The sequence below is a fragment of the Chenopodium album genome, chromosome 5 (assembly GCF_948465745.1).
Source record: "Chenopodium album chromosome 5, dcCheAlbu1.1, whole genome shotgun sequence".
In the NCBI taxonomy this organism is placed as follows: Eukaryota; Viridiplantae; Streptophyta; class Magnoliopsida; order Caryophyllales; family Amaranthaceae; genus Chenopodium; species Chenopodium album.
In genome coordinates this window covers 65,086,005-65,104,231 of record NC_137838.1, presented here as the reverse complement: position 1 = coordinate 65,104,231, position 18,227 = coordinate 65,086,005, and the positions used below count along the sequence as shown (strand labels likewise).

Here is an 18,227-nt window from a genome sequence, read left to right as displayed (position 1 = left end):
TAAATTCTCATACTACAATTCAACCCCCCCTTCTTGTAGTATTCATTAAAACAACATATAGTATATGAGACTGGTTTGTAAATCTTATTTTCTTACAATGTATTTTTTTTTTTTCAAAATCTCGTGAAATGATAAGTGATTTTGTGAATCTCTTTTGATTGAGTACATAATGTTAAGTGATAGGCCGTCGTCGAGCCTACCAAAGATAAAAGTCCTATCTTGGTCTCACTAGCTAATTGAAAGGATAAGAAAGGGTCGAGCCCAAGAGAGGCGTTGAATCAACCACCGAGATACTACCATTTAAATAAGCTAAATGAAGTCAATATTGGGTTGATTTTATGTAACATGAATTAATTCAAATCAACTAAGACTAAAGGGTGATTAACAATATTTAGAGGATTATAGGGCTCAGGATATACCGCTCAACTTCATCACAAATCACAAATAGCATGTAGCAAACAATGGTAAATTAAGGGGGTAATATAGGGGAAGTTATCTAAAGCACCCAACTACTCTCTCAAGCTAGAGGGATTACTTGAATAATGAATACAACCTACTCTCGTGGTTACAAAGCATAAAACAAGTATTAAAGCATAATCACGATGACAAAAACATTCCCTTGACTAGAAATTCCTATTCTAATGGCATTTCAAGTCAATTAATCATAAGGGAGCTAACTCAAGTTCATCTCTCGATCCTTCGTTGAGAAAGCTTGGATAATATTTCTAGCAATGGCCATATACAAAACTAAGCAATTAAATCACTTATGCTCAACTAATTAATATCCAACAAATACCAAATTAACACATGCAACAAGTAATTAGTGACTACATTGAGGGTTTTACCCAAACCCTAAAACTTCGACTACTCACAATCCATGGAGATTAAAGCAATTAAGTTTTTCAAGCTACTCATGAACAAGATTCAAACTAAAGATTAAGCTAATTAACAATCTAAGCATACAAGAATTAAGTAAATAATTAACAATCAAAGCAATTAAAATGGAAGAGAAGAGTAAGAAATGTTACTAGAAGCTTCAACTTTGAATAACAATGTTTGAATAACAATGGTGGAACTTGTCTTCTACAATGATTGAGATTGAAATTTCTAAACTAATAATTAAAATCTAACTAATGATTTGAGAATATTTGTGTTTCAAAGATTACAAACTAAGAGAAAGCTATAAAAACTTGGATGCCCGTATAAATGGGCTAAAGAGAGTATTTATAAGACCCCCAAATAAAGAATACGGAGAAAACAAGAGTCGGGCACGCCTGCAGGTCTGCACGAACGTGCCAAGCTTGGCACGGACGTGCAGACTAAGCTGCACGGACGTGCTACCTTATGCACGGCCGTGCAGAGCCGGAGGACTACAATCACAAGCTACTGCTTTGGCTTGGGAATCCTTCACGGACGTGCAGCATATGGCACGGACGTGCAGACTAAGCTGCACGGACGTGCTACCTTATGCACGGCCGTGCAGAGCTGGAGGACTACAATCAGAAGCTACTGCTTTGGCTTGGGAATCCTACACGCACGTGCAGCATATGGCACGGACGTGCAGGCCTTGATCATTAGAATCAGTTTTGAAAGTGATTAGGGTTGGGCAGGCTGCACGAACGTGCTGAGTATCTTGCATGGACGTGCCTAATTCTGCACGGATGTGCAGACTCTGAAAGCTGCAAATTGGAGTTCCTGATTTTCATGAAGCGCTCTTGCACAAACGTGCAAGGTATGACACGTCCGTGCAGGCTCTCTTAGGCCCTTTACTTCCCTTTTTCTTCGGTTTTGCTCTTTTGTCATGGCTTCTAACCTTGGTTTATCATCCATATGATTGAAATGGTCGTCTTTGGACCAAAAAACTTAACATAAACACTAACAACCCATGAAGCAAAGGATACACAAAAATTGTACGAAAATAGAGTAAAAGCGAACCAAAACACCAATTTATCAAGTAAACAAGGTCCAAAATCACCCTAAAATCATATTGAATAACAAGTTATCAAATCCCCCCAAGCTAAGCTTTTTCTAGTCCTCGAGAAAAGCAAACATGTCAAATCAAGAAGGAAGATTACTTGCTAATGATCAAACCAAGGAGAGGTAATAAAGAGGAAACACAAAAACATAAATCCGCATGGTAATAACCATAATCACTTTTAGCACAAGTGAAAAGCAATTTAAACCCCTAAGTCGCCTAAGAGGACAAGTTTTTATCTCGTGAGGGTTTCCATTGATCTTAACCCACAACTCACAAAAACCACAACAAAACTATCAAACCACATCATTACTACCAAAGTATTCAAAACACATCAAAACCAATGTTTTTATTGCCTAAGTTAACTCATCGGGATATAAATCACAAGCAAGACAAGTGAACGACTTTCAAGAATTACCAATCATACAAATGTGCACAAGAGTTGGGGGTAGAGAGGAGAACTAAGAAAGGTTGCAATAGGATACTTCTTTAGGCCTTTTACTAGTTCATTAGGGCACGTCTAGATATTCCAAAAGTTGCAACAAGCCCTTTTTTTATTTTTTTTTTTATAAAATCTCAAAATGCAAGTCCACCTCCCAAAAAGCACTCCCAAGCCCCTTTAACTACACTCTAACTCGGGAAATACACAAGAAACATCAAAATAGACAATGCGTGGCAGACATCCACAAATTGACCTCAAGATTAGAAAAAGTGAAAATTTTGAGAATTTTGGAGGAGTTTTTTTTTATCTCCCTTTTTTTTTTTTTTTCAACATACATGCCCTTGCCTCTTTTAATTGTGAGCGGCTCTTTCTTTTATTCGAAACATGTGGCTTATTATGCCATTTATTACACACGATACAAATAGAACCAATTCCCTAATAGAGTTTCATTTCGGGAAGGAAAGAGGGCACATCAAGTGCACAAGGGACTGCAAATTGATTCAAACATATCCTACTTTTGGCAAATTTGACAATATCCTATGCTAGACGTGCAATTGAGCATTCATTGGTTTTTATTTCATATACTCTAATGCAATCAAGATTAAAAGACCTCTAAATGACCCTAACTCTTGCACACACCTTTCTAAAAGAACTTTTACTCATCACTCAAGAGTCAAGCAAGCAAAACATATAAGCATCGTCGTTTGAGTCTCATCCTTGGACTTTTTTTTTTTTGTTACTATAAAGCAAGAATAATTGCAAAGTTAAGCTAAACTAAGCTAAGCATAACTATACATCTAAATAAAGAGAGAGGAGAAGTATTCACAAATTAACAGATTTGGATTTAGGGTGTTGGATTTCAAAGGGAGCAATTTTAGATTTAAGGGATTTGGATGTTAGGGGAAACGAACAAACAACATGCAAAATCAACACCATCAACACAAAAACACATATGAACCAACACATGAGCCAATGACTCCCCCCAAGCTATCATGGACATTGTCTCCAATGTTAAAACAATATAAGAAAAAGAGGAGGTAAAAAGGAATACTAACTCATTGGCTCGGGCCGCCTTGGGAGCTTGAGCCCTCGGGGTACCAATGTCGGTACATGTTTCGAAATTCACCCAATTTTGATCGAAGACCTTCGAAGCTTGTCCTCATATTGTCATAGGAGGACCTCATGTCTTTGTGAGACTTTCTCATAGTCTCAAAATCGGTGGACATGCGGTTGAAGCCTGCATTCATGAGCTACATTTGTTGCTTGAATGAAAGGTGTGGGTTGTCCTTACCCACACTTTGAACTTGGTACCCTTGTTGGTATCCATGGTGTTGTTGTTTATATAATTGTTGTTGTTAGAATTATTGTTCCAGGTGCTCTTGTTGTTGTTCTTGCTCTTGCTCTTCTCTTTCCTCTCCCTCCGCGTAGGGAGCCCAAGGAAAGTTCTTGGCAAAGACCCAATTACTCTCTTCATAAATGACGGTCCTCTCAAGGGTTAAGGAGGTAGGTGTATGGAAGCCTACTTACTAACCAAACAAAGGGGTAGGGTCCTTGTACATCCTTGATCCATTTCATTGTTCCCAAGGACATCATGTCCAACTAGGTCGGCCCAGGACAAACCTCTTCATCTGCAAAATCAAGATCAAGAAAAGCAGCAATTATGGTGATCATGCCACCTATGGTGATGTTGCCGGAACCCGTGGCAACATCCTCAAGGAGGTCCACAAACCAAGCCCCAACATCTAAGGCCGAGTTTTCATCGCTCAAGTGCCAAAGGAAGTAAAGCTCCCTAGTTGACGCTACCCCTGAGCTGTCACCTCTAGCAAACGTCGTGTTTGCGATGGTGCGCTGTGAAAGTCTGAAAGCGGGGTGAATAAGGGCTGTGGCCTTATCAAACCTAGGGTTGTAATCAAATAGGCCCGTAAGTCGTCTTCAAAAGTCCCCCGAATCATAGTTACGGGGGTACTTGTCCTTGGCTCCTATAGTTCTCGTAGACCTGGCAATCCTAACCCAGACCCGATGACCTGACCCGAAAGACCCAAAATCGACCCGAAACCAGTGACCCGAAAATGACCCAGAACTCAAATCAACCCGACCCGACCCATACTTGACCCGAAGTGGAATTGACCCGACCTAGACTCGAAACCTGAAATGACCCAACCCGAAATGACCCGACCCGAGATGACTCGACCCGAAGTTGACCCGAGACCCGAAAAGACCTGACCCGAATTTAACCTGAACTAACCCGAGACCCGAAGTTGACCCGACCTTTAACTTGAATTAATTGACCCAAATAGACTCAAAACCCAAAGTGAGATGTGTTAATAGACCCAACAACATCTTACATGACTACATTGACTTTCATATAATGGCTAAAAAAATGGTCAAAGTGAGATGTGTGAATAGTGCAAATTGTCAAATTGTTGCGAGTAATTTGGAACAGAGGGAGTATAAGAATAATACAAAGAAATTATTACAACAGTGACAATGATAATAAGAGTATTAAAACTAAGATCAATAAGAGAGTGAGGTATAACTCAATTAGTTAGAGCACCTCTTACTTTCAGGAGATCCTGGAATTGATTCTTAATCTAACACTAAAAAAAAAGGTCAATAAAAGTCAAACAACTACTATATTCCATGAAAAAAGTAGCCTTAATAAATATAGTGAGTTTTTCGTAAAAAAAAAATAAATATATATATATATATATATATATATATATATATATATATATATATACAGAGTTGAATTTAACCCAATGCATCACTCGAATATGACCCGACTCGAAGTTGACCCATAAATTGGACCCGAAAATTGACCCAGCCCGTATTGACCCGACCCGAGCTCGACCTGAAGTGTTGACCCGATACTCGACCTAACTCGATTATTAGTCGACCCGAAATCAATCCGAAACCCGAAATAACCCGACCCGACCTGAAATGACCCGACCCATACCCGACCCGAATGACCCATTTTCCAAGTCTAGGTTACCGTAGTAAGCCATCTAAAGGCTTTGCTTACCCTCCCAATAGTCATTTTATGGTTGACATTCATGAGGTAGAAGGTTATGTGACGAGGGTCTTGAATTGTGTCTCTGTGCACGTAGAGGGTGGAGAGGAACTCAAGAGTTAACCTCTAGTAGGTTGGGGCGTGCAAATCTAGCCAAGGTCCTAGGTTGGAGCCCTCGAAAAGCATTCTTACATCTCCCCACCCCTAAGGTGTCGGCCACATCGTCATTGTAGAATTTGGTTGGCTTGACTCGCCTCCTATTATTCTTAACATAGTTGGCCAAGAAGTCCGGGTCATTAAAAACAATGCCCATTGTATCCACTTGTGGTGGATCAATGAAAGGAGGAGGTGATGGGTTGCGGTACCTATTATCGGTGTTTTTAGGTCAATTTCGTCGAGACATGGTTGGTCTTTATGCAAGCAATCAAATAAGACAAAGCAAGGAAATCACTACAACAACACAAAGGGTACTAAGTCCTCTAAGCCAACAAATCAAGCCTCACAAAACACCAACAAGCACAACACAATCAAGTCAAGCTCTAAGTCCACCACCTAAAACAAAGCAAGCAAATCACCAAACAACCAAGACTATCTCAATAATGCAATTCACAACAATTTCAACACTATTTTCATGCAATATTATCAAACAAATCAACACAACAATTCACTTAAGCAAGCATGTTCTTCATTCACAAAAATCAACCCCACAACACCAAACTTACTTACAAAATTTCAATTCTCACAACATTCACCAAACACCTTCTAATTCACAAAAACTTGACAATTATCAACTATCATTCACTCATGAGCAATTAGAAAAAAATTTCAAGTAATTTCATGCACAAACAACCACAAACTTAAGCTAGCAAGTGTAAGGGAGAGGAATGATTATACCGAGCGTATCGTGAGTGTGAAACCCGCAAATGAACCTCCCTAAGCTTCCATGTACTTGCTTGAGCTTACTCCTTCAACCAATTGCTTCAATTTCAACCCACAAGAAAAACCCCCAAATCAATTGTTTTCAAGTTAGGGTGTGATAATTTGGGTGATTTTTGGGTTTAAATGTTGAAAAGGAGTAGTACTTTGTGATTTAGAGTGAAAAGGAGTGAATATTTTGTAAAAATTTGTTGAAATTGGGTGCAGATTTGAGTGTATGAGGGAAAATTGAGTGAGTAAGAAGGAGGAGGAAAGGAGTTTAGAGAGAGAAAGAGGAGGAGGGTTGTGGGTGAGAAAGAAAAGAATGAATTTTTTTTCTTTTTTTTTGTTTAAAGCTGAGCTGAATACTCGGGTTTCTTGGGTTACTCGGCACGGACGTGCATGTCTGCACGGACGTGTTGAATTTGGCACGTCCTTGCCGAATATGAATTTTGTATTCACAACTTCCTGGTTGCTCCTGATTGGGGTAGCACGGATGTGCATGATTATGCACGGACGTGCAACATTAACGGCATGGACGTGCTTAGTTTAGCACTTCCGTGCCAAACTTCAAAAATCCAATCCTGACTTCCTGATTTGTGCTGCCTTCCTCTTCACGGACGTGCTATGTTCTGCACGTCCGTGCAGACCTAATGCTGTACGGACTTTTTTTTAAGGCATAATAATAATAAAATTATTATTATCAACATTATTATTATAGCTACTACTTCACTTCCAAGGATGATTTTCTTACTTTCTCTTCATCAATACCTACAAAAGATATTAAGAGAAGAGTTAGTAATAATAAGAAAGATGGAAAGAAAATAATAGTTTGTGAGAGAGAGGTTGAGAAACTCGGGTTGCCTCCCGGAAGTGCTCTTTTAACGTCACTAGCTTGACGACATTGCGTGATCATTGAGAGTAAGGAACATTAAACTCATCAAGGTGAACAACCTTGGCTTCTTCATGCACAAAACCGTCAAAGTATGCCTTAAGTCTTTGGCCATTCACCTTGAACGGTTCACCATTGTCATTTGAGATTTCAATTGCACCATATGGAAACACCTTCTTAACGATAAAAGGTCCTCTCCATCTTGACTTAAGCTTACCCGGAAACAAATTCAACCGGGAATTGAATAGTAGGACCTTGTCACCTTCTTTAAACTCCCTTTTGCTAATATGCTTGTCATGCCAAGCCTTGGTCTTTTCTTTGTAGATCCGTGCACTCTCATATGCATCCAACCTTAATTCTTCCAAGGCATGGAGGTCAAGAAAACTCTTTTCACTGGCACTTAGAAGGTGAAAATTAAATGTTTTGATAGCCCAATGAGCACGATGCTCAAGTTCTACTGGCAAATGGAATGACTTCCCATAAACAATCTTGTACGGTGTGGTGCCAATTGAAGTTTTGAATGCGGTGTGGTAGGCCCATAAAGCATCATCAAATTTGGTTAACCAATCTTTTCTAGACCTATCCATCGTCTTCTTGAAAATCATTTTTACTTCCCTGTTTGAAATTTTGACTTGACCACTTGTTTATGGGTGGTAAGCCAATGACAACTTGTGCCTCACACCATATTTCTCAAGGAGAGCTTGGAAGGACCGCTTTGCAAAATGTGAACCTCCATCACTAATGACAGCACGTGTTACCTCGAACCTTGGGAAAATTACTCTTTTAAAGAGCTTGATCACCACCTTAGCATCATTAGTAGGAGATGCAATCGCTTCTACCCACTTTGACACATAATCCACGACCACAAGAATGAACTTGTTCCTAAAAGAGGTTGGGAAAGGCCCCATAAAATCTATGCCCCATACATCGAAAATCTCTAGCTCAAGAATGTTGTTCAAAGGCATATCACTTCTTCTTGAAATATTACCGGTTCTTTAACACTGGTCATAAGCTTTCACCACACCCCACACATCTTTGAACATTGTGGGCCAATAAAAACCACATTGAAAAATTTTCGCCAAAGTCTTGTTAGCACTCATATGCCCTCCATAAGGTGAGGAGTGGCACATTGTGATAACATCTTCAATTTCAACATCCGGGACACACCTTCTAAAAAGGCCATCAACACCTTGTTTGAAGAGCAAGGGGTCATCCCAAAAGTATTGATGAACATCATGTAGAAACTTCCTTTTTTGTTGATAGGAGAGGTCGGGAGGAAGAATAGAGCAAGATAGATAGTTTTCAATGTCCAAAAACCATGGTGCCGATGCTTGAAGAATAGCAAATAGTTGATTATCCGGAAATAAATCATTGATTGTCAAGTTATGAAGATCACCTACAAAGATAGGCAACCGTGAAAGATGGTCGGCCACAACATTTTCGGCACCTTTCTTGTCTCTAATCTCAATGTCATAGTCTTGTAAGAGCAAGACCCACCATATCAATCTTGGCTTTGGTTCCTCCTTGGACAAGAGGTACTTCAAGGCCGAACGGTTGGTGAAGACTATGACTTTAGACCCAAACAAGTAAGACCTAAACTTCTCAATTGAATGAACAATGGCTAGAAACTCCTTTTCCGTGGTTGTGTAATTCCTTTGTGCTTCATCCAATGTCTTGCTAGTGTAGTAGATAGCATGGAGCTTCTTATCCTTCTTTTGTCCAAGAACGGATCCAACGGTAAAATCCGAAGCATCACACATGAGCTCAAAAGAAAGCTTCTAATTGGGGGGTTAAATAATAGGGGCCAAAATCAATGTCTCCTTCAACCTATCAAATGCTAGCAAACTGTAGACACCCATTTATGTCTCCCCAAAACCAAACCCAGTGATGAGTACCTTTCACGTCGAATCATAATCGAATGAAGCGAAAGTGTGGAAAGGTCTAGTGGTGCGGAAAGTTTTTATTTTTTTTCTCTTCTCTTTGTTTTTGAAAACTTTATTTTAAGAAAACAGTCAATCCAGTTTGGTTGGTCCATGATATGGGTCCAGTAGTGGTTTAGTTGGATGGGGCTTGCAAAGACCTTTCCAACAATATATTATAAGCCCAATTCTGATGAACATTGAGGAAGTTATGGCCAATTTACCAAACTGGGCCTAGTTCGAGCCTTATATGCGGCCCAATGATCTAGGGGAGGGCCTAATATGATTTATCATTCCTAATGCAATTAGGAATGGTTTTAGTCTTCTAGAAGGTTCTTTTCATTCCTAATTCAATTAGCATTGATAAATTGACTTTTGTTGACTTTTCAGAGTTTTAATTAAAATCAAATATCATTTTCGAAGAAATTATATTATTTTATCCTCCAGTACGGTAAACTTATCGAATTTTCAAAAACGCGCTGAAATCGAGCTAGGCGTCCAACCCCAGGCCTTGGCGCCTGGCGCTAGTGCTGGTGCCTGGCGCCAGCTAGCCAGGGTTGGCGCCAGCTCTGTTTCCTGAGCGTCAGACTCTGTTTTGTTAATTTATCTTTTTCGGCTGATTTTCTCTATAAATATCGTATTAAAAACTCCGTTTTCATTCATCATTTACATCTACATTCACCTACAATCAGTTTTCATTCATTAGCATTCTTTTAATTTTCTCTTAATCATTCATCTCTCTTTAAACAATCATTATTAAACACAAAAGGGGCATCATTTACCAACAATTGAGTGAGCGGCTTTGCGAATTTTGAAAAATCCTTTATGAACCGGCGGTAAAAACCCGCATGTCCAAGAAAGCTCCTTATCCCCTTCACATTTGTAGGGGGTGGGAGGCGCTCAAATACCTCAATTTTGGCACGATCTATTTCATTGGCCCTACTAGAAATCACGTGACCAAGAATAATGCCCTCCTCTACCATGAAATGACATTTTTCCCAATTCAAAACTAAGTTCGCCTCTTGACATCATTTTAACACTTTAATTAAATTCAAAAGACAAATGTCAAAAGATGAACCAAAAACAGAAAAGTCATCCATGAATACTTCAATTGATGATTCAAGCATGTCGGAAAAGATAGACATCATACACCTTTGAAATGTGGAAGGTGCATTACATAGTCTAGATGGAATCCTTCGATAAGCAAAGGTACCAAAATGACATGTGAATATAGTATTTTCTTGGTGCTCGGGTTGGATTGGGATTTGGAAGAATCTCGAATATCCACCCAAGAAGCAATAATGACTATGTGATGCTATTTCCAATATTTGATCAACGATGGGGAGTGGGAAGTGGTCTTTCTGGGTGGATTTATTCAATTTTCTTTAATCAATGCACATCCTCCACTCGGTGACCGACCTTGTAGAAATGGTCTCACCCTTATCATTCTTGATGATGGGGACAAGGGAATAAACGCATCGTCAATTGTCTATCCCTAGATAAAATACAATTTATACAACCTATACAAACCTAATACGAGTATAAGGCAAGCATAGGGGTCGAACCACGGGGAACGAATAAACACCACCAAATGTTATCGACAATTAAGCTAGTCCGGAATAGGAGATAAATAAACTAAAGTCTAAAGATGCTAAAATAAGAAATAAATGTCACTCATCAGATGGTCATGCCTCCTTTTTTAGGCACAACTTGAACTGGGCTAACCCACTTACTATCGGAGATAGGGTAGATTATGCCCGCTTCAAGAAGTTTTAAAACTTCTTTTTTCACTACTTCCTTCATGTTTGGATTGATCCTTCTTTGGTTCTCAATCAAAAAAGCATGATCATCATCAAGTAAAATTTTATGCATGCAAATGGTGGGACTTATCCCCTTAATGTCATAATTTTGTACCCAATAACATCTCTATACTCCCTTAGAACAACTAGCTGGAGTTTCTCAAGAAAGATATCATCATGCTTGGCATTGACAATAACGAAATAACTCTCACTATCATCAAGAAAATCATATTTAAGTAGAGGGGGAAGGGGTTTAAGTTCAACCTTATGAGAAGGCGTAGTCCTCCCCTCTTAATTTACTTCCACATTAAGCACTTTCAGTTTCATTTAATTCTGGACTAAAGGTTGGTTGAGCAAAAGATCATACCCCCTTGTTTCTTTACCTTCCTCAACTAAGCCTCCTGTTAGGATAGCTTGTAAAGGATCTCCTTCAAACAAACTTTCTTTGAACTCCTCTAAGTCCCTTTCCAATGCATCGATTCTATGAATTTCATCAAACAATGGCTTTTTCAACATTTGTGAGAATGAAAATGAAATTTTCTCATCCCCCACATTCAATGTCAATCTTCCTTCATTCATATCAATTACTACACCTGCAGTGTTCAAAATGGTCTCCCCAAAATGAGGGTTACCCTTGTGTCTTCATCCATTTCCATCACCATGAAATCACAAGGCACAAATACTCTCCCAACTCGAACTGATACATCTTCAAGAATTCTCAAAGGTAGCCTAACCGTGCGGTCGACCAATAGTAAGGACATTCTTGTTGAGTTCAAGTCTCCAACTTTCAAACTCTTCTCAATAGAATAGGGCATCAATCTCACACTTGTCCCAAGATCACACAAAGCATCCATAGCTTCCAAATCTCCAATATTCACCGGTATTGCATAGCTATTGGGGTTACCAAGCTTTTGAGGAAGCTTAGCTTGTTTTGAATTAGTGCACTCACCGCATTAGGAAGGGAGATGGTTGCACTCTCCTCAAGCCTACTCTTTTTGGATAGAAGATCCTTCAAAATTTTTGCATAGGTAGGCATTTGTGACATAGCATGAAGAAAGGGGATATTCAATCGAAGTCCTCTCATGACTTCAAGAAATTTCAAAAACTTCTCATTCAACTTCTTCTCTACAATCCTATGAGGAAATGGAATGGGAGGCTTGTATACTTTCATGGGGGGATTTTCAATTCTTTCCTCATCTCCCTCATTTTTCTTTATGGCTCCCTCATCTCTTTTTTGTTGCTCTTTTTTCTCAACATCAACTATTTCATTTTCAAAATCATCCTCACCTCTCACCACAACTCCCTCATCTCTCTTTTGTGGATCCCCTTCACTCATAACCGGTCCTTCATAAACTCTCCTCGATCTCAAAGTAATGGCCTTATCTTGCTCCTTTGGGTTCACAACCATTGAGCTTGGTAAGTGACCGCTAGGATTGGAGGATGAACTTCCAACTTGTTACGCAATTGAGCCAATTGATTTTCAATTATCTTGTTGTGCGCTTGGAGTTGTTGGATTTTTGCCGTCATATCCGCATTGCTTCTTGCTTGTTGTGTTATGAAAGTTTCAAGCACGGATTCAAAGCTAGTCTTTTGAGGAGGTGGAGGAGGAGGAGTGGGTTGGTTATATTGTTGTCTTTGTTGGTTTTGGTCCTTTTGATTAGGGTTACAGTATGGAGCTTGTTGTTTTTGTGGATGGGGTTGGTTGTATTGGTTTTGAGGGAGGCCTTGGTTTTGTTGCTTCAACCCCGTGTTTTGTTGGGGTTTCCAACTTTGATTGTAGGGCTGGGAGTATTGATCATTTCTTTGCCCAATGGCCGCCGCTTGTTCTTGGTTAGTTGAGTTGCAATAGGAGGACAAGTGACCATTTCCTCCACAAGTCTCACAAGACATGACTTGTGAAGAAGAGCTTCGAGATGTAAGGGTGGCTTGATCTAGCTTGTGAGCTAGCATATCAAACTTTGATGCAATAAGGTCTATTGCACTAAGATTGTGGATTCCTCCCTTCTTTGCTTGAGGTTGCCTTCTATCATCTCCATATGCGTAGTGCTTTTCCACTTCTTCAATCATCTTGTATGCATCATCCACCGATAGCTTTTTAAGGCTACCAACGGCCCCGGAATCAAGGTTGGCCCTTGAAGTAGGAGTAAGACCATCATAGAAGCTTTGAACGATGATCCATGATGTGAAACCATGGTGTGGGCATTTCCTAGTGTAAACCTTGAAATGCTCCCAAGCTTCACTTAACGTTTCATCAATCTCCTGGTGAAATTGGTGATTTTTCTTCTTAGTTCGGTGGTCTTTTTGGGGGGACAATACTTTCCAAGGAAAGCTCTAGTGACTTCATCCCAAGTGCTCAATGATCCCTCTTCTACCATTCTCAACCAATTCTTTTCTTTGTCACGGAGGGATAATTGAAACATGTGCATACGGATGCACTCTTCCGTAATGTTGTTTTGCTTGATGGTCGTGCACAACTCGAGAAAGTTGTCCAAATGAGCAAAGGACACTAATGAGATTTACCACCAAATTAATCACTTTGGATCATATGGATAAGTTGATGTGAAAGCTCAAAATTATTTGCATTTGTAGTGGGGAGATGTATGTCACTTTGTAGTTGGAATGCGTTTGGGGTGGTCATAATCTCGAAGCAACGGCTGAGGAGGAGGAAGATCATTATCACCCATGTTGTCTTCTTCGTTGTTCCTGATAACCTATTCCGATTCAGAATCTGAATAGACAATGGAGAATTCCGGAGTAACTTGCAAGGGTCTCCTTACGTTCCTTAGGGTCTTGTTCAACTCTAAATCCATGGGAATAAGCGATGATTGCTTATTATTTCATGTCATGCAAAGTCAAACAAAACTAAGAAAACGTTAGCAATGACTATCACAAGTTAAAAACGCAATTAAGAAAAAATAAATAAGAAAAATTATGATACAAATATACACACTTAGACTCATTCAACAATAATACATTCAATGTTACTTTGCATCCCTGGCAACGGCGCCAAAATTTGATAGGCCGTCGTTGAGCCTACCAAAGATAAAAGTCCTATCTTGGTCTCACTAGCTAATAGAAACGGTAATTAAGGGTCGAACCAAAGAGAGGCTTTGAATCAACCACCGAGATACTACCGTTTAAATAAGCTAAATGAAGTCAATATTGGGTTGGTTTTATGTAACATGAACCAATTCAAATCAACTACAACTAAGGGGTGATTAACAATATTTAGAGGATTATAGGGCTCGGGATATACCACTCAACTTCATCACAAATAGAATGCAACAAACAATGGTAAATTAAGGGGGTAATATAGGGGAAGTTATCTAAAGCACCCAATTACTCTCTCAAGCTAGAGGGATTACTTGAATCATGAATACAACCTACTCTCGTGGTTACAAAGCATAAAACAAGTATTAAAGCACAATAATGATGACAAAAACATTCCATTGACTGGAAATTCCTATTCTCATGGCATTTCAAGTCAATTAAGCATAAGAGAGCTAACTCAAGTTCATCTCTCGATCCTTCGTTGAGAAAGCTTGGATAATAGTTCTAGCAATGCCCATATACAAGAACTAAGAAATTAAACCACTTAAGCTCAACTAATTAACACCCAAAAATTACCAAATTAACACATGAAACAAGTAATTAGTGACTACATTAAGGGTTTTACCCAAACCCTAGAAAATTAGACTACTCACAATCCATGGAGTTTAAAGCAATTATGGTTTTCAAGCTACTCATGAACAAGATTCAAACTAAAGATTAAGCTAATTAACAATCTAAGCATACAAGAATTAAGCAAATAATTAACAATCAAAGCAATTAAAATGGAAGAGAAGAGTAAGAAATGTTACTAAAAGCTTCAACTTTGAATAACAATGGTGGAACTTGTCTTCTACAATGATTGAGATTGAAATTTCCAAGCTAATAATTAAAATCTAACTAATGATTTGAGAATATTTGTGTTTCTAAGATTACAAACTAAGAGAAATCTCTAAAAACTTGGATGCCCGTACAAATGGGCTAAAAGGGGAGTATTTATAAGACCCCAAATAAAGAAAACGGAGAAAACAAGATTCGGGCACGCCTGCAGGTCTGCACGAACGTACTAGGCTTGGCACAAACGTGCAGACTAAGCTGCACGGACGTGCCACCTTATGCACGGTCATGCAGAGCCGGAGGACTATAATCAGAAGCTACTGATTTGGCTTGGGAATCCTTCACGAACGTGCCACATATGGCACGGACGTGCAAGCCTTGATCATTAGAATCGGGTTTTGAAACTGATTTGGGCTAGGCAGGCTACACGAACGTGCAGGATTTGGCACAGACGTGCTGAGTATCTTGCACAGACGTGCCTAATTCTGCACAGACGTGCAGACTATGAAAGCTGCAAATTGAAGTTCCTGATTGTTATGAAGCACTCCTGCACGGACGTGTAAGGTATGGCACGTCCGTGTAGGCTCTCTTAGGCCCTTTTCTTCACTTTTTCTTCAGTTTGCTCTTTTGTCATGGCTTTTAACCTCGGTTTATAATCCATATACTTCAAATGGTCGTCTTTAGACCTAAAAACTCAACAAAAACACTAACAACCCGTGAAGCAAAGGATACACAAAAATTGCACGAAAATAGAGTAAAAGCGAACCAAAACACCAATTTATCAATTAAACAAGGTACAAAATCACCCTAAAATCATATTGAATAAAAACTTATCATTAAGCCAAATTAATAATGTAATTAGGTAGAGTATCCATGTAAATCCGTATGAAAAAAATTTAGATTAGGATTTTATCTAAATTTTTTGACTACTATCACCAAAAAAATCACAAAATTGTTTTTTAATACAAAAATTTTAAAAGTTTAATTTTACTACCAAAAAAATTTCTAAAAATTATTTTTTACCACCTACCGTCAAGAAAACCGTTAAATTTAACGATTTAAAAAAATTCTTCGATTTTCGTGTGCAAAACATGTTGTTCATAGGTTTAGGGAGCATTTTGGTCCTACTTTCAAATTTGAGGTCAGAATTGACAAAACATGATCGGAAATGCCTCGTTTTGCAAGTTTCACGCATATTGATATATTTTTAAACACGCAACAGGAAGCATTTCTGATCATTTTTTATCAATTCTGACCTCAAATTTGATTCAAAAGGACAAAATACCCCCCCAAAACCCCTAAAAATAATGGGTTTGGCATCAAAGAATTAAAAAAATTCCGATAGATTTTTGACGGAAGGTGTAAAAAATAATTTTTAATTTTAATTTTGTGGTAAAATAAAAGTTTTAAAATTTTTGGTAGTAAAAAACAATTTTATGATTTTTTTGCCGGTAAAAGTAAAAAAAATCCTTTAGATTATTAATCATAAAGTTAACCAACTTTGGCTATGAAGTATATTAATAAATCATGATGATGCGAAGCAAATAACAACTATGATTTTGGGTCTGTAATATAAATCAAAATCATACATATCATATCAAATAAATCGTATCAAATCGGGTATTGTTTCTCAAGATCATTTTGATTTTGTGCATGATTTTTTTTTAAATATAAATGTAAGAGAAGAACCATGTATTCTTCAATTTATCGAAAAAAGGTAGTTTTAAATATTTTTCTTCAAAAATCATCCTTCTCCTTATATTATGCTTTTATACAATTTTTTTTTCCATGAAATTAGATTAGAGAGAGTTTATCTCTAATCCAATAATGCATGTGTTTAACTTAGAATTGAATTATTAAAATTTTTCATTTCTATAAAACTATTGTATTACTTTTTATATGAGCTAATTCTTCTATCATTTTTTGTTGTTATTATGTGTGCTTTTTAGACATGTCTAAAATGGTTGGAGATAGTAGCATGAGTGATGTGAAGAAGTTCACTGCTTTAATTGTAGACGATAACGTTCTTGTTCGAAAGATTGAACAAGCTTTTCTTAATAAGAAAGGATTTGAAACTAAGTTTGTGGAAAATGGCAAAGAGGTCGTTAATATTTTCAATGAAGGAAATTCTTTTGATGTTGTTATCATGGAAATGAAATTGCCAGTAATGGATGAGATTCAGGTAATTATTTGTGCATTATCTTGATGATTTTATTAGTTTTATAAATATTGGTGTTAACATCTCACTGTTAATTATTTATGGTTATTAATAAAAAAAAAAGTTTCAAAAGGGCAATAAATAAATCAATTATGATAATTATTACATTTTGACTTAATTAGAAAATATATAATAAAATCTAATTGGGTGATAGTGCATATGTATAAGATTATATAAATTGGAACCATTCAAATTATATATACAATATGAATTATGTTCCCCTAGCTAATATTACATAAAATTTGGGTATATTTAGTTTAATTACTATATATATCATTATATTCACGATCTTGTTCATTCTCCATTATTCAAATTAATAAAAAAGAATTTAATTTTTATAGCTAGCGTTCCAATAACAGTAATGTATGATATTGAATGAAATAAGAAAATTTATCACCCTTGCATTCTTAACATATACAATACTAATATATTTAATGTTTGTAGCATTCCAATAACAATAATGCATGATAATAAATAAGGAAATTTACCATCCTTGCATTCTTACCTTATAAATAATACTAATATATTCCAATAACAATAGTGCATGATAATTTATGTATAATGATTTTTAATTTTATTCTTTTATGCAAAGGCAACTAAAGAGCTGCGAGCTATGGGTGTTAAGTGTTTAATATTTGGCATGACAACTTCTGAAGCAAAGTCTGACATTCAATCATTCATTGAAGCCGGTTTAGATGAATGCTTTCCGAAGCCACTGGATTTTGTAATGATTGATAACGCACTCAAGCGCCTCGAAAATTGATACTCAAAACAAAAATAATTAATTATGTTTAGTAATTAAACTATGTTTACTATTTGAGACCTAAATTAAACGATGTAATCCTGGTTTGTTTATGTTGTTTCATGTTGTTTTTTTTTTTAGTTTTTAACAATACATTTATGATTAAAAGACATATAATTAATTATTTCTAAAAAAAGATATATAATTAAATATATTAAAGAGTACACATTATTATTAAATTGCACGTAATGATATGTTTTCCTAGATGAATATCACTATGTGGGGTCTTCAATAAAGGGTAAGGGGAATGAATAGTCTTAATTTTCTTATGCCTCGTCTGGTTGCATATGGGAATTGAATACTTATACGAAGTTACAATGCATGAAATTATGTTTGGTGGAAATAAAGGGAAATTGTATTTCCTATAACT

The 18,227-nt window shown here is 37.4% G+C and overlaps 1 protein-coding gene, 1 non-coding gene and 1 pseudogene across 2 annotated transcripts; 2 read left to right on the top strand and 1 right to left on the bottom strand.

The window, feature by feature from the left end:
- Window positions 1-7,254: 7,254 nt before the first annotated feature.
- LOC145633012 (uncharacterized) lies at window positions 7,255-7,839 on the bottom strand. The gene has a single exon (XM_081685324.1). The coding sequence runs from the start codon at window positions 7,837-7,839 to the stop codon at window positions 7,255-7,257; it is 585 nt and encodes a 194-aa protein (XP_081541450.1).
- A 4,783-nt stretch (window positions 7,840-12,622) lies between these two features.
- LOC145633011 (two-component response regulator 24 pseudogene) lies at window positions 12,623-17,818 on the top strand (annotated as a pseudogene).
- LOC145633283 (small nucleolar RNA R71) lies at window positions 13,138-13,243 on the top strand. The gene has a single exon (XR_014112618.1). It is a non-coding gene; the product is annotated as a small nucleolar RNA R71 (small nucleolar RNA).
- Window positions 17,819-18,227: the final 409 nt, after the last annotated feature.